At 42.6% G+C, this 19,418-nt stretch overlaps 1 protein-coding gene across 4 annotated transcripts in view; it reads right to left on the bottom strand.

Annotated features, from left to right (window-relative positions):
* Positions 1-19,418, bottom strand: part of ENOX2 (ecto-NOX disulfide-thiol exchanger 2) — a 1,184,097-nt gene that overhangs the window by 516,408 nt on the left and 648,271 nt on the right. For all 4 annotated transcript variants that reach the window (XM_078688351.1, XM_078688354.1, XM_078688355.1 and 1 more), the window contains one exon: positions 4,802-4,957. In XM_078688351.1, coding sequence (XP_078544477.1) covers positions 4,802-4,957 — 156 coding nt within the window. The remainder of the gene's footprint in view (positions 1-4,801; positions 4,958-19,418) is intronic.

Genomic DNA, 19,418 nt, shown 5'->3' with positions numbered 1-19,418 from the left:
GCACTAGATAATCCGGGAGACCCAGATAAAGCACATTGGCATAATCCAGTCTGGAGCCAATCAAAGCTTGCACCGTTATCTTCCTGTGCTCTTCAGTGAGCAGAGGAAGAAACTTCCGGAGCATCCTAAGGATGCCGAAACATGAGCCCGTGAGGCCGAGAATCTGAGATCTCATCGCCAGATTGTTGTCGATCTTAACTCCCAGGTTTTTGACCACCTGGGATGCCTGAGCTGGGGGGGAACATATCTGTAGGCCACCATGCCTGCCAATCAGGGTCCGCGGCACAACCAAAAAACAGCACCTCCGACTTGTCAGAGTTACATTTGACATTGCTATTGAACGCAGTTTGTGATTAGAAGCTCTCCGATACATATATGCAAATGAGAAATTAATGCTCAAGCAATCTACTGATGACATTCACATAGTCAAATCATGGTTTTTAAATGATTTTATATCAGAATTTTTCATGTGACATCTGAATTACTTCATTCAGTGATCACATTTGATTCAAAATTGGACCGTCAATAACAAGTGAAATTTGGTGAAAAGTGCTCAGTGCATAAAGCAATGTACAGTGAAATCAAATAATACATATATACAAGTCATATACAAGAGTTAGAATGGCCAGAAGCTATTTACCATCCAAGGAATCCTAGTATTCTTTTAAGGAGATCCTGGAGGTTCTGGACCTCAAGTGGGCATCGACGTTTCGACCCTAATGCGCCCCCAGTTGGTGGTCGCGGCGGGTCTTTTTCAAGACAGGTGTGTAGGGGTAGACAGTATCTGAATCAGGAGGAGGCGTCTCTGCCTGATGGTGTGCCGCCCAATGGCTGGTCAAGTCCGTGCAAGTAGTATCCAGACATGATAAACGGTAGAAGAGGTGTCGATTCCCTCGTCCCGGCCGTGCGGGTGAAGCCCCCCATCTTGAACACTTCTGTTCCTTCAGCGCTGCATGCTTTCTTTTTCAATTTGCCACTTTTTATGAAAGGGGGAGGGGGAGGTGGTCACTTTATTTTGCACTTTGTTTCCAAAAAGAAAAATCATACTTATTGCCTCAGTTTTTAAGATCTGATGTAATCCCATTTCATACCTTCATCATAAATAAAATGCAGGTTGAAAAATAAGAGGTGGTACTGAAAAGCATAGGGAAAGTATAAAAAGTATTGAATGCCAGATTTATAAAATGGCAATAGTTCCTCATCAGGTGGGTATGCTCATCACGCTCAGCAGCTCTAGATGCCTGCACAGTACTAGTGTCCTAGATGAATGTGACAGAATCATGTTTTCGTTTTGCACGCATGCCTTCAGAACGCCATCATTAGAACGAACACATTATTACGATGTGTTCCTTTAGCACGCAAGTCGTTTAAACTACTTGCCTTAGGGGGTGCTGAACTTTAGATTAGTATCATTTATTAATCTAACTCCAGTCTGCGCAAAAGTAGGAAAGGTGTTCGACTTAAAATTCAACACCATTCCACCAAAGCGCCCCCTTAAAGCAAGTCTTTGGGGAAAAAAACAAGCATCAATCCTGTGAACGTACCCCCATAGGGAAAAGAAGAAACGCTAATGGAGACTGTAGAGTCTGAATTAAGATGTCCCACGCTCACTTTGTACCCAATCCGAAAGAACACATCTAAGTAAACAGTTCGATTCTCCCCCTTGCTATTTTCCTTTGCAGTATTTAACCACCTTTCTCTGCTCCAATCTTTGTGTTTCATTTCTAGAGATGGACCAAGATTCATCTTGGTATTAGCTGGCTGCAGCGCACGTGGCAAAACACAATACCTTTGTATATAGTTCTATTTTTTCCCCAACTTTGTTTATTTTCATCACCCTCTTCTGCTTTTGCATTCAATATTGAATATAAGTGTTTTATTTGCAAAAGCCAACCAACTGAATGTCAATAAAAACACCTGACCTCTGCACTCTGCAAGTACTTTCTAAGAGTACCTGCTGCACTCCTTTGACGCTACTCAAGCCTCTCCTGTTACTTAAAACTACTGCCTCAGTAATGCCTAGTTCAACCCCACGCTCCCTGCCCTGTTACTTACCTCACCCCGTAGCTAGGCCACTGGAACTATCTTTCAACATATAGGAAGCGTTTCCCAACACCCTCATCAGAGCCTTCGTCTGCCTCAACCCTTCTAATCACTCAGCACAGACCAACATGAGGCAGACTCAAGACCACAACTAGTGCATGTGTGTAAATTAGTGCACGAAATTCATGAATTTTCGTTGTGTTGAGTAAAACAAATCGTTCGGTTTCTCGACGGCGTTCTAGTATAACTAGATGGTCGTTAAATATTGACATATTTATAAGGATTTTCACAATATAATCACTGTGTGGAATGCGCAGCATTTAGGGGTTATACAAAAGTAAATGTACACTTTAACACATAAAATGAAAAATAATTGCATTGATTACTTCCTAAATGCACTGTTGATTTAATGTAATCTTTGAATTAGATATAAAATATACGGTCAAAATATACTGCCAGTATCTGAAGCTTTCACTAATAAATAATTATTAATTTGTAGCGTCTAGATACAGGAATTGGTTAATCTCGGGAATTAGGCTACAGTTTGGCACAATGATCACTAATTTGGTTTTGAATGGGGTCCAAAATGCTATGTTTTTTACATTTTTTATTTGAAAGTGGTTTTGTATAACGCGTACCCGACTCGAGCGTCGTCGAAGTGCTTTACAGAGACATTAATTAGCAAGCTCACGCTGAAGAAAGTACCGTTTTTAACAATGTGTAAAAGGCAGTTATTTCCACGAATCACAACATTTACAAAAATTAGTTCGGTTGGACGCTAAGGAGAGAACAATGTCAAATTACGTGATTGATTCAAACACAAGTAGGGTCTTCAGCGAGTTCAGGCTCTGAGGCAAACTGAGGTATTGGAGAGAAGGCGAATATTCGTAGAAGATCGAGCCATTTGTTTGAGTAATAGCCTGTTCATCTCTTTCAAAGAATTCATGGGTGGAGTTTGTGTTTGGGATCCATTAGAATCTAAACTGATTTAATACTATATTATCTAAAAATTTCGTATTTCCCTGTCATTGCTCAACAATAAAAAAGCTCTGATTATAAAAAGAACATTTTCTATCAATTACTAAAATAATATACTACAATTCAGCTGTACAATAACCAGCAAACAGTTTCTTCTCAACCAAAACTTCTGGGGACTGACATTCGTAACAAAATATAAATAACGGTCAGCAGTTTATCCTTGCACAATATCCAGAGTACTAAAACCTATTACTTTTCCCACAAAATTCATCTCTCTGGGGAAAACAAATCTCCAAACATTAGTATTTAAGGCCCTATCCACTTCCACCCAGTACCTCTTTACAATAATTCCTCACAATTCTATTTCAGAGCTTTACTCATTAGAAGGACAGATTTTCCTCAGAAGGCTGTAAGTGCACGTTAAGAGGTTACCTTGTGGTCTTTGAAGGTACATGCGGTTCTTCCATGGTTTAAGCTGCACTTTTAGAAATGAAAGTAAAGCTAGAGGCGGCTGGTAGAATTTGAAAGTGTTGGACTTAATCAATTTTCCTGAATTTCTTTCAGTGAGGGGACCTATTGTGATCAGCAAGGTTTCGAGGTGAAAGGCTAGGTTCAGGCAGCAAAACTTTTTTTTTAATTTAGCAGGCAAAATGGTGCATTTTGCATCACATTTACCGAAAGAAATTGGCCAAAAGTAATAGGTGTGAAAGCTCTCTTCTAAAATGGTACCTAACAGTGTGTCTCAGATTTGATAATAGTCTTGTATATCCATCTATCAAAAGAACTGTTGTCCAAAAATAACTCCCTTGAATCAAAAGCTCCTTGCCTCCATTAGTGCTGTATGTGGTGCATGATTGGAAATAGTGATGTGAAAATGGTGAGACGCCCCTGTACAACAGGGCTGTGCTGAATGTCTGCTCAGCGTTCTAACTGATTTGTCCGTTTAGAATGGGAGTGTGTTGTCCATACCCAGAATAGTTCTGGGAAATTATTGGTAAAGTCGGAGCCCAATCACACATGGTAATAAGGGGAGAAAGAGCGAACCAGAGAGGAGAAACTACAAATGGGAGTAAACTCTCTAACTCTCTGTCTTGACCTAAATATAGGATGGGAAACGTCCTTTGGAACGAAGCTGGAATGACGCTGTGCCTTTACAGCGCTGGCAATAGAACGAACGAGTCATTACCACACATTCGTTCAGCACACAATTCATTATAACGACTTGCTTTAAGGGGGCGCAGTGGTCCCTACTGTTGCGCAGTCTGGAGTTGGATGAGTAAATGATACTAATCCAAAGTCCAGCGCACCCCTAAGGCAAGTCGTTATAACATCTTGTGTGCCGAAGGAACACGTCGTAACAACGGCCCTCATTCTAATCACACGTTCTGAAGGCATGCATGCAAACGCAAGCGTGTATCCGTCATACAGTCCAGTTCCCTGCACCATTCTTCAGTGGCTCTTATTTATTCTCCTACCTAACTCTTGAATGAAGCTTGCCTTAATGAGCTTACGTTGAAGATGCACCTTATTTTGAACCATCTTTAAATTCGTACAGAACTCAGCCCCCACCCCTTACTTAACAGATCTTGACTTGGTTGATCTTATGTCCAGCACCAGGACACCTCTAGGTGACCATTCATTTAACATGCTTTCTAAACAATTAAGCTTGACATAAGCCACATGACTAGGGAGCGCCTTTCTGCAGAGACATGCTGGCAGTTCACGGCGTGTGTTACCCCAAGACATACCCAGCATCAACAACATGTCAGAAGAATCTTACTTGGATTGGGTGGGAAGAGCGTGCAGCTTTTACAGTGTATAATCTCCTTCACCACCGGCATGTCAGGAGGAATCGGTGGGGGTACAATCCCAAGGCCCGGCATCATGGGATTGATGGGAGGGATTCCAGTCATCATTCCGAGAGCAGGATCAAAATCTAAAAGACAAAAAGACATAATGGGAACTCCAACAGGAACACAACAATAGTAAATGGGTTGTGTTGAGCTTATGCTTTCTATTAGATGAAGATGAGACAAAAGGATAGGCACTTCTAGAATATTACTTCAACATTAATTTTAAAAAAGTCAAAAATCTGGAAGGAGGAGTAAAGGTAAAAGAATACATTTGGATTCTTCATTTATTCCAGTTTGACATGCCAAAGGGCATAGTTTAAAATCTTTGTTAGTGTGGGGAGGGAGCAAAATGTCCCAAATAATTAAACAGACATTTATAATGAATATTAAAAAAAACATAAGATTGCAGGATACATGATGTAAAAAAGTGAGATTCAACAGGATGAGCCTGGCCCTCTGGCAGGATGAAATGTGTACACAATTTGAGTGATGACCCATCACATGAAAAGTATGATTCACAAGTCATCCCTGAAGTAGACTACAGGTATTGAAAAATCATAAAAATATTACTAGACCTGCATGTCTAGCGACTTAAATAATCTACTTGACCTAATCACAATCCTCTTGGCCCATAAACTGGTTTCAAATGATGTGATCCTAGGCAAATATTTTAATTCACTGAGCCGTAATTTTCTTCATTATCACATGTGAAAGCACCTTCAAATATGTTAGTTCAGCAAGTCTGCTGTACAAAAAACCCTCTTTTTTTAATTTTAATTTACTAACCTTTGCTCAATATTTATACAAATCTAGCAACATATAGGATACACAAGACCTGATGTGCCTCTTAGTTCATTAACAGCATTGTCTTCACGGTGGGGACATGCATGTTTCTCAAATCATGTTTAATAAATACATAACTAAAGCATGAAGTGGTAGCACACTGTCACTTGAAATCAGCGGATTTTATATTGAAATGGCCTCAAAATTTCCCAGTGAAATGTAATTTTAATCGATAAAACTATATAGAGTACAAACAATAATATTTGGAAATCTAGTTTCAGTAAATATTTGTTATATGCAAATCACCAAGTAAATTGCTCTGAGGTGGCGGTAAAGGCAAGACGGCGGCTACGTGACCGCTGTGAGAGTCGCTCTCTTTGCCATGGAGAAAATTAATAAGAAATTAATCCTCAATTGATAAAAAATGACTGTGTTATCGGAAAATCGTTTAAATGCATGAACAATACTTCCAATACATCCTAAGAGAAATATAAACACCGGATGAAGTCAAAGCAGAGAACCGGAGCTCTGTTAGCCCAGACGGTAAAATAACTTTTCCTGGGCGTTCTCAGAATAAAGCGGAAAGCATACCTGTGGCCCTGGAGTGGCTCTGAGGTCTCGGACTTTCACACGGAGGAACGTGGCAAGTCCAAAGCATATCCATATGCCCCCAAAAACGAAGCTGCCACCGAAGGAAGACTCAGCGGCTGGAGCGAAAGGGATCCCGGCAATCCGGAAGACGATTGAGGCAAAAGAGCAGAGACGCTGGTCACACGGTCGGCCTGGATGGGAATTAGATAGACGGCTGGGCGCCCAGGGGAGAGCGGCTTCCTGTCGACTCGGCAACCAGGTCTAAACAGCAGACAGTTACCAGGATGTTCTCCGGCCGTGGGGTCAGCGGCACACATGCAAAACCACCAAACAAAGGTAAAACCAATGTTAAGACACTTAAAGGCAGTAAAGATCTAGACAATATTGAAGGGAGCCTGGCTGGCAGCCAGTCAATAGTAGTAAAACCGCCCCCCTGGGATAACACTAACAGAAATGCCTGTAAGAAACTTGTCTAACATAAGCACTACTACTATTGAGTCAAGTATTGACACTGAGATAAGGAAGGAGGATAAGAATTGCGCCCAAGTAATTACTATATCAGAAGTGCAAAGCGTGATGAGTTCACTTGATCCCAATACTGCTGTAATCGCCCATATGTGCGGCAAGACCACAAGGACTCCAGATGGAGACAAATTATATTCTTTGACAGTGAGCCTGAATTCAACAACACCAGTGAAGTCGAGGGTACAGGTCCTGAAATCACAGGTTAGGATAGTGGCAGCCCTCCCTGAGGCCCGATACTCAAAGGCGCGTACCTAATCACACTAAAAGGAGAAGCCCCAGAGGTGCAGGTAGATAAGGGTTCAAATTCTGATTATAGCCAGACAAGCCAGCTAAAATGGGACTATTCCACCACCCATTTTGGGATAGAAACCGAGGAGGAAGACGAGAATGGTGTCCAACTCGATGCTCCCAAATTTTCTGTAGAGTCCAAAAGTAAGACGGAATCTCCTCCATCAATGGGATTAATTTATTCTACGCTTAAAAAGATTCAGACAGAAGCCCGCCATGAGCACAAGAGGGCTCACATGGTGACGAAGAAACTCCAGGGGGCCATTCGCAAAGTTTAAGCTGGCTCAGAAATATCGGAGCGCACTACTGTTCTAGAGGAGCGTATTGTGGGGTTTAAGGCCAGGGCTGAGAACACAGGAAAACAAATTGCGGTAAGTGAAGCCAGAATGACCGATGTACTCTGGAAACTGGAGGATTTTGAAAACAGGCAACTGAGAAATAACCTGCAACTTTTAGGCATCGAGGAAAATGCGGAAGGGGTTGATATACGCGGATTTGCTCTAAGACTATTTAAAGGGGCTTTCCCAGAACTTGCACACTGGAATTGGGAATCAGAGGTTCAGAGGGTGCATAGATTCCCTCTGATGATGAAAAAGAGAGCAGGACAAAACGAGAAACCTAGAGCTATTCTCATATTATGTCGTAATTTCCTCCTACGCCAGGCAATATTTGAAAAAGCCAGACCCGATGCAAGGCGTGTAGCCTTTTTTGTGCAATTGGATTTCTGTCCCACTCCAGTGGAAAGAAGACGGAGGCTCCACCAGCTAATTACTCCCCTCCAGAAACTGGGCTGCAAGGTCTTTTTAATGAATCCTGCCCGGCTCAAGGTCATCTGTAAAGGCACAACCAGGGTATTTTCTTCAGAGATACAAGCCCAGGAGTATATGCAGGAACTTTCATGTGGATAACAGAACAATATAAGGACAAAGCTTGTTGCTTTTTATGCCTTTTCTGCATACAGAATGTTTGGGGGACACATGTTTCATTAGGATTATCTCTTCTTCTTTGTTGGGTCCTTTTCTCTTCTTAGGCGGGGAGTGGCCAGGGCACAGCGGAATGCAGGAGGCATCACATGGGTCTATGGAACTTTTTTGCCTTTTTGAGTGGTTTTGGGAGGTTGGGGAGGGAGGGATCCAAAAGAAAATAAATGGGCGGGCTTTGGTGATAATTGTGGGAAGTTTATGTAAATTGGTATGGCTATGCCACATGTTGGTTGAACCACTTTCCTCTACTAATGGGTAAACTCAGAATAGCTTCAATTAATACCTGTGGATTAAATAATCCCAAAAAGAGGCGGAGAGTCAGTTTGGATGTCCAATTCTTGAAGGCCGATATCATCTGCCTTCAGGAAACGCATATCGAAGCCAGTAGACAGGAGGTTTTGGAGTCGACAGGTTACCAATTGATTTCCAGTACTATGCAGGACACAAGGACAAGAGGGCTGGCAGTAATGGCATGGAAAGGACTAGCTAGGTTTTCACGATCTAGTTCCGATAAAATGGGAAGATGGGTAATCACTCAATGTTGTCTAGATAGTAACATGTTTACACTATGCTCGGTTTACGGCTCGGTTCTTGATGATCCAGTAATGTTTGAATGGATGAATGTGGAATTAGTGGGGTGACCCCTTCTACTTATTATCTGGGAGGATTTCAATATCAATATGAACTGTCAAACTTCTAATCAAACAGGGGTGATGTATTAAGGTCGCAAACCCAAAGTCTTTAAGTCTTTGGCACAGTTACGGTTTTTTCATAGGCTGACGGATGTCTGGGCAAAGCAAAAATCTAATGACATGGGTTTCACATATTTTTCTGCTCCACATGAAATACATGTTAGATTGGACTATTTCATTGTGTCACAGGAGCTGCTGCAGGGATGTATAATATACAAATACCCTAGAGTTATGTCCGATCACAACCCTTTGGTGCTGGAAATAAATATCCAGATTAAATCTCTACCTGCACGCTGAACATTTACTAGGGCTTTACTCAGCGAGGAAGGCTATGTACAGCACATGAAGCTGTGGATTCCCAGGTTTATTGAAGAGAACTTAGGGAGCACCAGCATTCATGTAGTCTAGGACACTCTCAAGGCTGGCGTCAGGGGGGAAACCTCTAAGTATGGCTGGGAGAGTCAAAAGAAAAGGAAGAATCTGCTACACGCACTATATGGCTTACTGGGAATGGCGGGAACACATCTGATAGATGCTACCTCTAATGGGGAGACTCCGAGACAGCTCAATCAAGGATTTTACTCACCAGGTGAGCATTACAGAGATTTCAATTAGGAAAGCTGCAGGAAGGTATATGGTTTGGCGCAATAAAGCATATGAGAGTAATGAAAGGGTAGGTCACAGGCTGCCAGTTCGCACTAGAGAAAATGTGGTACAAGCTCAAATTGCTGAAATTAGAGATCCTAGTTCCGGTTTGGTCACTGAGCCGGCAGCTGTTCTTTCTGCGTTCCAAAAATGTTACCAGAAGTTATACACAGAGGACCTCTACGTAGAGTATAGAGTAATAGAGAAATATTTTAATGGGCAAACCTTGAAACAGCTTTCCCCTGAGGAGAGAGAAATCTTAGAAGTACCCATAAAAGCAGAAGAGGTAAGAAAAGCGATTGAATCTATACCATCAGGTAAGGCTGTTGGTACTGATCTAATACCGTGGGAATTCTATAAGAAATTGACTATACAGCTATTGAAAATTATGCAAGAGATATTTTTAAGACCACAATAAGGCGAGGAGGCCCCCAAATTCTGGAAATTGGCTAAAATAGTTGTGTTCCCGAAAAAAGGTAAACCTATTAGCGAACTGGGTTCATACCGACCAACTACGTTGGTCAATAGTGACACAAAAATATATGCTAAAATTCTTGCTAATAGACTAGCCTCACTTATTAAGAAACTAGTTTCTCCCAACCAACATGGATTTGTACCGGGTCAGGGCACAACAGACCATATTTGACAGACTATTGCCCTATTTGATTCCATCAAAGTTACCGGAGACCCCATGGCTCTAATATTATTAGATGCAGAAAAAGCTTTCAATAGGTCTCCTGGCCTCTCCTATGGGCAATTATGGAAAGAAAGAGGCTGGTTAAGGGTCATATTGGAGCTATTCAGATTATGTATCTGGCGCCTACTGCCCGAATAGCTATGATGGACTCTACATCCAACAAAATTAAAATTACACGAGGCACGCGGCAGAGCTGTCCTTGCTCTCCTCTATTATTCGCCCTTTACATCGACCCTTTAATTAGAAAAATAGAGGACAACTAAATGATCCAGGCTATACACACTAAAGGAGGAGACACTAAGATCTTAGCCTATGCTATTTCTACCAAAAACAATATTTTTTAAGAACATCCCAGTTGAAATAAACAAATCATGGTTTTTAGCTTTAAACCAGTTGATCTCTAGATTTTTATGGGCTGGACAACGCCCTCGTAGAGCCTTAAAATACATGACTCTGCCAAGAGACCGCGGGGTTTGGACAGTTACAAACTTTCAATTGTATTATTGGGCCACAGCTATATAGCAAATGGCCGGTTTGCTGAGAAGAGAGAACAGCGGGATGAGGGAAGAACCAAACATTTGGAATATGAGTTAATATATGGGATAGAAGCTTAAGGCTGTCTAATGCGCTATGTATTGTCCGCTTAGTTTAAAAGGGTTAAATTTAAGATATTTTAGGGGCTTTTAGGGTCTGGACCGCAGTCCGAAAAAAACTGAATCTGGGAAGGGTTCACAGATATACCGCCCGGCTATCAATGATTTACTTCCAGCCATATTGTACGATGATATATGAGATGTTGGGCCTACAGAGAAGTGAGGTACCTGTGGGATTTAATGGAAGACAAGTATATCTATTTGTTTGATACAATTGAAGGGAAATTTGGGATGGGGAATAATCACTTTTTTAAATATTTACAGTTAAGGGATTTCCTGACTAATAAAAGTAGATAGCTGTACTAAGTTCCTTTACTGGGGCTTGGCCAACATTGTCTACAATTTATAAACTACTCAATAAAGAAATGGGAGACGATTTGTTAAACACAAATTGTTGGCAGGATCTCCTACACGCTGGGACTGGAGAATGTGAGAACTCCCTCCTGTTGGGTCAGGCAGCATTTATATCAGCTAATTTGCAAGTACAATGTTTTAAAACTTGGCTCAATTTACATATTACACCTGCACGAATCTTTAGATGGGGGGGGGGTGTCTCTGGTGTGCATTGCTCTCAATGGGGAGCTCTAGCCGTCGACAGCGTGCATATGTTTGCTACATGTCCTAAACTTGCTTTTCTCCAAACCGAGATTGGTAAATGGCTCACAAATATGTTGGGACTTGGGGTGGCTTTAACTGCCCAAGTGATTATTCTTGGGGTGAGTAACCAGGAAATGGCTGAGCCAACCCGGACTTTGGTGCTTACAGTCATGGCTGTACTCAAGTTCTGTTTGGCCAGTGCCTGGTTAGATTAGGATCCTCTTTCTGTACATTTTTGGATTGACAAATTGCTAGCAGTATACCAGTGGAAGATGGCTGTGTACAAACGAAGGGAACATAGGGCAGCAAAAAAAGGCTTTGAAATCTGGGCGCAAATTATCAGATGGATAAATGGGAAAGATGGTTCAATGGAAATCAGTTTTGGATAGTATAATAACTTTGGAAAGTCCTGTGGAAACATTTAAGTTTAGGTGTGCTTCAAAGAAATGATTAACTCGATTATCTTTTGGATCATGAGGGTAGGGGTAGCGCGGGGGGGGGCTAGGGGAGGAAGGAAGAAAGAAAAACAAGTAAAGTGATCTGATTTATTTTGCTCCTATTTAAATCTTTGTTTACATCACACTTCTGAATTTAAAAAAAAAATACTTTCATGATTCCTGATATATTTTTAAATATTTGTACTATTCATTTACAAGCTATTTAAATGTGTTAGAAAAAGAAAATTGACATCTTATGGTTTCACAAAGATTGTCAGACAGCTCACTTGACAAAAACCTCTATCTGTAGTAAGAGAAAAAAATAAATTCAATTTTCCAAGCAGCAATTAGTAAAAAAAAAAAAAAAAAAAACTGACATTTTACCTCTTTCTTTGAATAGACAACAAATGTGTCACGATAAAAACAAGATAACAGCATCTTTATTGCTCAGGCCCTTTCAGAAAGAACAGAAAACCTGTTCCTTTCCAGATTATATTCACACACCAGAACTGACCAGTAGGTGCTGGACATTGCAAGTGGCCGAGTAGTGGACTGACGCTGTCAGTGAATGAATTAAAGTGTGTGGCTACCAAAATATGGTCCTCTACGTTCACTACAAGACCAAGTACGGTATGTCAGGCCAAGCCTAGAGGAATATCCCCCAAACTAATAATATTTAACATTTTGAATCCACACCAGAATATTATTTTTTCCCTAACCTAAGAGGTGCTCCCAGGAGTTTAATATTTTTGTAGTCCAACTCTGAAACCACTGATTCGGTTTCGATCTTAAAACGCATACTGTCTTTGATTAAAACAATTAAGCAGGGTTATGCTGGGACTGTCGTGACTCGATAATCAGGGTCCCGCCCACACCAAGGCCTCAGGAGTCAATCATCTGCTCTTAAACTTCACCATGGTAGTCACCAGTTCAGTATCACCTCATTTGTACTAATATGACTCCTAAATACAACAATAAGCAACAGAAAGGTGACCAGTCAACCTGTGCGAAGGGTCTTGCACTTTGCAGCAATACAGGTAGTCCCGGTTTTAGTACGTTTTTATCCATTCAAGCTAGAACCAATTTTTTGTGGTTAAAATCTCAAATTAAACTGCAGATTATGGATTATGTGGCAAATCCATACTCATGTGTAAAAGGCGACAGTGGCCCTGACCTTAGTACAAGGATGTTAGTGTTCTGTCAAGCGTAGATTTTGTACTGGAAGGGGATCCTTCCAGCACTGTGAGAGAGCACAAATCTGAAAAATGTAGAAGTGCACCATATTTACAAGCACGTTGTATTAGTTTAGAATAGAATACACAAGAGTGTCAAAACTATAGAGTGAAGATATATATATATGAGTGTAATTAGAATAGGGATACATATATCAGTGTGAAAAACTAATGTAGAGATTTGTAGAAATGTTAGAATGATGTTAGAGTCTCACGTTATGGGGCTGTGTGAAAAAGAAATGTAATTCTGCAAACCATGGAAATGTGTAGGCCACATGGCATTTCACAAGAAACGAAAGATGCTGCTACACTTTTAAGTAACTTGGATTCTAATGTCATTTTACTGCAAAGTATTATTAATCATAGAATTGAAATGTTTTAAATAGATGTGTTACATTATAGTAATGTGTGTTAGTTAGAATACTGTTTAAACAAAGAAATTAAATGTGCTTAGTGTAGAGGCCCGTTTCATGTAATTTAGTAGGCCTAAATAGATAAAGTTGCTTCTTTGATCTGTATGTGCTCGTTAGAGAAAAGTCGTGCTAGACACTAACTGTGAATCCTGTTACATGGTTTACGACTTCAAGATATGGTGGAGGCCGGAATTTGGGGCCCACAGAGAAAGTGTCTTTTGCAGGTGCGAGGGGGTTTTATCAGGAAAGTGATGAATAGACTTTTGTTCAAGAGAGCCAGGCACAGGCCTGTAGGAGTCTTCAGGAATTTCTAGGGGGTACCGTCTTGCCGGAGAGAAGCCTGGGAAGCAAGGTCAACTTTAACGAAGGGTCCCGAGGAGTACCAGCATGGAAGTTGCCGCCAGAACCAACACCACGTGAGAGGCGTCTCCAGGGGCGTTCCTATTGGAAAAGTGATTTTGTATTAGGGACAGCACCCCGGGGTGGAGTTAGAACAGACGATCTGAGGAACCTAAGAGAGCGGATGGGTAGGCAGGTAGGGAACTGCAAGACTTCGACTTTGAGACAAAGGCTAAGGGAAGTGTGTGATCTTCTTTGGAAGTCACCACAGCGGACACCTTTTTAGGTAAAGATCTTGTTAAGTAGGGATGTCACTTAGTCTAGTGTAGGGACAGACTAACCTGTATTTTCCTTTCTGTAAATGACTCAAGTTGCAACTCGTAGCTATTCTCGCAACTTTAATGACCTTTGAGCTGATCTTGGTAATTCTATTCTGTCGACTACGAGCATTTAGAGATTTTATGTTTATCTTGACACCCGTTTATCTTTTGAACCTCATTCTGAGGTGCTTGTATCTCCAGATAGCTTTGGTTTTATAATAAACTTTTAAACCTTTTCCAGTGGTAAGTGGTTCTTTAGAGTGGTGTAAGTTCTTTCTTGATTAACCTAGTAGTGGATTGCCTTTTACTCAATGACAGGTACCAACGATTTAGTCGACCTGAATTGGGATCTGGATTAACGACAATAGGCCAGAAATCCCGCGTTAGCAGTTGGTAGCAGAGTGAGGATGGTTACCTTCTTGAGGAAGGTGATCTAGACTAGGTTAGTTTACCCCAAGGTCCCTAGAGATCGAGAGGTGGCCTGCCGAAGAAGGTGCTGACGGCGCGAGAGAAAAGCAGCAGTATCGGACGAGAGTGAGTATAACAAGGGTCATGCGTGAACAGATTGCGGTGTTTTGTGTTGTATTTGTATTGTAATGTCATGCGGAGTTGAATGCCTGTAGTGTGATTGTGAGAAGGTTGTGAGCGCGCGAAACCTGGTAAAATCTTAAGTTCGGGGTAGAGCTTAAGTGGTTCGGATGTATCGAACATCCAGAGTAATTGTCGACCAGAGTAAGGAGGTCATGAGGTACCATTGACCGCCGCAGAACCGTGATAGGGGGAGTGTAAGAGTGAGTGTGTGAGTAACGGACGCTGGTCGAAAGTTACTGTGTGTAAGTAACCTATCAGAGAAGGCGATTGTCTGGACGTAAACGGAAAGACATTTCGTCAGTTAAGGTGACAATTACAGATAGACTGTGGGCGTACAGTCAAGAAAAGTGATCGCTTGGACGGAAGTAATCATTTTTCAGAGTATGAATGGGACGCATGCATGACCGCGGAGACGAGCCGAGTAAGGAGGGGAACTGCTGCGAAGGGGGACGAGTGACGTCAGCGAGAGCCGCGCTTAGATAGGCCGGTTAGTGAGAAGCCGTGCTGTGATAGGGCGGTTGGTGTGACATCAGTGAAAAGCCGCGTTGTGATAGGGCAGTTAGCGAGAACCGTGCTGAGATTGGTGGATTGTCATTAGGAAGTAAACAAACGCGGAGAAAATAGAAATTCTGTAGGTTTTGAACATGAAGTGTTTTAAATGTTTGAGAGGGATTTTTAAGAGAAAAAGAAGGAACTCTTATTACGGGGAAGAGGCACCGCCAGAGGGTACACCAGCTTACTATATGGCAACGAATGTTGGCTTGCATACTATACTATGGATTGGTGAATGGAGCAAGATTTCGGAAGGGAATGAGGAACTGACGTTTCCTAAGTATGGAACGTTTAGGTTAGAGGCTTTACATCGGCTGAAAGCAATTATGTCCTCATTGAATCCTTCGCCTAGACCAACACAGTTTGAGGCCCTTAATGCGTGGATTAGGGCGGCACACGACAGAAATCTGAACAGGCGCCAAGAAAGGTTGAAGCGATCAGTAAGGGCAGTGCGAGATGCCCAATGGGATGCGGACGCCAAGAGATGGAGGGTACAGGCTATTGAGGTGGATAAGTTGTACCCAGTGAGAGAGGTGACAGGAGAAAAGAGGCTCATGGAAGAGGATGAGGAGAGCGAGTCGGAGGACAACTTGATAAACAGACTGCTAATAGATAGACCGCCTCCGAACGTTGGGGAGAAGAAAGTAACGCACTCCCAAGGGGAGGTGGGGCCGCCATAGAGGGGTATAGACCACTCCCTATATCGGAGTGGACACCTACCAAAGGTGATGAAACACCTCAACCTAGTACAGTACAGAGTGTAGTCGGAAGATTTGTGGTACAGAAGACGCCGATCACTGAGAAGGTTGAGTCTTACGGGTTGCCAGACGCTCTACAAGTACCCGTTACCATAGGTCCTATAGTATAGATTTACAACCCCGAGAGAGACAGAGAGGAAGAACAGATGCGGTTAGTCAGAGAAAGAGTTGAAATGAAAAGGAGAAATAACATGACAAATGCCTGGAGGCAATTGCCAGGACCAGTGACGTGGAGCACCCCATTTGATTCAGCAGTGGGTCCCGCAGCAGAACAGGGGGGTCAGAGAGGACCGATGGACCTGAGGGGACCACGGCCGAAATCCTTTAAGGAGCTGAGAGCTGATTTGAGAGAATGGGATGGGTCCACAGAAGCACCAGCCCACAGGTCAAGAACAGGGGCTGAGTGGGGAAGTCGGGGCAACGGAACATTGTCTCACTGCGGGGCTAGCGCAAGCAGCCAGGAGTGGGATGGTAACAGCCCGGAGAGTAGAGGAGTTATACGTCATATTGACGGTGGAAATGGGCAGGAGAGAAGGGAGAGAAGTACAGAATGTGGGGAGACGTCCCGTCTCATTACAAATGAGGGAGACCGAAGGACACAAGAATACAGGGATAGGTTTAGATGTACTCACCATGCACCTAATGATAATGTACAGCACTGGAGTCGTGGGAGCATGGGGAACAGTGAAGGATCTTGCCATGGGTCGAGAGATCAGAGACCACCGGCAAATGATGAAGAAAGGGGGAATAACGGAATGTCTTACCATGTATCTAGGGAAACCATGCAGGATGGGACTTGTGGGATTATGAGAAATGGGAAAGTGTTTCACCATACACCCAGAGAGGATGGAACTGCATGGGACCTGGAGAGATGGGAACACGGGAGGACTCCCCATAACTCGCCTGAGCCTAGACGTAGGACTCGGAGCTGGGATGGGAGGGATGTGAATGGACCCCCTAGAGCTAGCATACTGAAAGCTGCAGTAAAGGCCAAAAGACTCGATGTCACTAGTTTAAAAAATGATCTGGACGAGATAATAGATGGGACGTTAGCCTTAGAAAGGATTGACTTGTACGAACAAGATGAGTTACTGTTTATAGCAAAGGATATTACCCGAAAGGCAAGAGCAATTCATGAGAAACTGTCTGAACTGGCAGAGAAGTATATAGTAGACTTGTCCAGAACAAAGACATTACAGAGTAACCATAGGTTGCAGTATTCAGACCAAGACTTAGATGAGAAGAGAACTACAGGATTAAAAACACACATAAGGGAGCTGATAACAGGAATAAGAGCGTGGAGAGATCTGGACAAATGGGAAGAGAGGTGGTCCAAAAGGGGTACAGTCAGGAGAAGCACGAGTGTGATGTCTCCGGAAGGAAGGGTAATGCAGATGGAGGCATTTCCTTTGAGAGAAATATCGAATGGGAACTATGTACACGTGCCCTGGAGTAGAGGAGATTTGGCTGCATTTACCAACTCATTTCCGAAGTTAAGGGACAATCCAGTTGAGTGGTACAAGCAGGTAGAAAGGTTTGTGAAAATCTCAAAGGTATTGTGGATTGATTTGAACACCTTGTTTGACATTGTGGTGCCAGGAGATTTGTGGACAGCATGCAAGACTAGTGTCGAGTGGCCAACGGTAGAACCAGAAAGGAATGCTGCTACAAATGGACCGTCTGAAATTGTAATGTTGAAATACGATAGGGTAATGACATGGCTGAAGGAAAAGGTGCGGCCACAAGACATAGATTGGGTAAAAATAGACCGAACAAGACAAGAACCAAAGGAGACAGTCCATGAGTATTATGAGCGATTGCTGAAAGCATTCAAACAATACAGTGGACTAGATGTAATGGACCCCAAGGATATAGGACAATTTGTATCAAAGTTTGTTTTGGGGTTGAGACCTGATATTTGTCTGATGATTCAGCAGCATTTAATTTGTTGGCAAAACAAACCATTGGATGAGATTTTGAGATACGCAAGATACTGTAGTGATGAGATAGAGTCCAAAGCAAAGAAATTAAAGGAAAAATTGATGGTAGTGCAGATGCAGTCAGCTGGAAAGGGTGGACAGCGCCAACTGGGGACAGGGACAATGGGACGAAAACCAAACGGACAGAATAGAGACAGCGAGGAAAACCCGAGACCTAGAATAGACCTTGCTACGTTGAAGAAAACGACAAAGTGTCATCAGTGTCACCAGGTGGGGCATTGGAGACGCGAGTGTCCCTATAACCCTGAAAATGGAGAGATAGAAGTAGAGGAGGAAGTTCAGGAGGTTCCAGTTCAAAGGGTGATAGTGACAAAAAGTAATGTGGCCAAAGGGGGGACTTCGGCTCCACGAGCTCAGTTCCCTCAGCCACCAAAGATTACGACTGGAGGAAAGGTCTATGGACAAATGCCTTTGTTCACAGGTAAAGAAGAGTGTTACTACGTTGATCCCTTGACGGGACAACGTGTAAGCAAAGAAGAGGACTGTACCCTCGGGGCAGTTCTGGAAGTGGATCAAAGAGGACCATTTGTTGAGGCTGAAGTGGCAGGATGTCCCACAACATTCTTGGTGGATACCGGAGCTACTCGATCAACTTTGAGATCAGCAGTGGTTCCGGATCTACCAATGTCGGGGGAAACAATTCAGGTGGTAGGAGTCGCAAACAAGAGAATGACTAGCCCTTTGACGGAACCAGTGTCAGTGAAAATCGGAAACTACATGAATGAACATCAGTTTGTGGTGTGTGATTCTAGTCCTGTGTGTCTGTTAGGAAGGGACTTATTGTGCAAATTGAACTGTACCATATACTGCACACCTCAGGGAGTAGAGGTAGAGACGACAGATGATGACGCTACCTTCAAAATTGTGAACTCAAGAACATGCATAGAACTGTATCCTACTCTGACTGTGGAGGACCTTCCTTGGGACTTACACGAGGCAGTATCATCCAAAGTATGGGATTTTACAGGAGAAGAGATAGGATTGGTCAAAGGGGTAGAGCCAGTAAAGATCATAGTGAAACCAAATGTTGATTATCCAAGAACGCCACAATACAAGCTGTCCCAAGAGACGATTGCAGGAATAAAACCTGTGATCGACTCTATGATTCAACAGGGAATACTGAAGGAAATCGTGGGAAGTCCATGCAACTCCCCAATTATGGGTTTGCAGAAACCTAGTGGGAAATTTAGAATAGTACAGGATCTTCGAAAAATTAATAACATTGTTGTTTCATGTTGTCCAGTGGTACCGAATCCATCAGTGATACTGTTTCAGATACCATTCCAAGCTGAGTGGTTCACAGTGATAGACCTTTGTCAGGCCTTCTTTTCAATCCCATTAGATGAAGAGAGCCAGTATCTCTTCGCTTTTAAAATGGAGAATCGCGTTTTAACATGGTGTCGAATCCCCCAAGGATTTACAGATAGCCCATCAATTTTCAATCAGCT

Source organism: Lissotriton helveticus, chromosome 4_1, assembly GCF_964261635.1.
Source record: "Lissotriton helveticus chromosome 4_1, aLisHel1.1, whole genome shotgun sequence".
NCBI classification, from domain to species: domain Eukaryota; kingdom Metazoa; phylum Chordata; class Amphibia; order Caudata; family Salamandridae; genus Lissotriton; species Lissotriton helveticus.
This window is presented reverse-complemented; position numbering and strand designations above follow the sequence as displayed.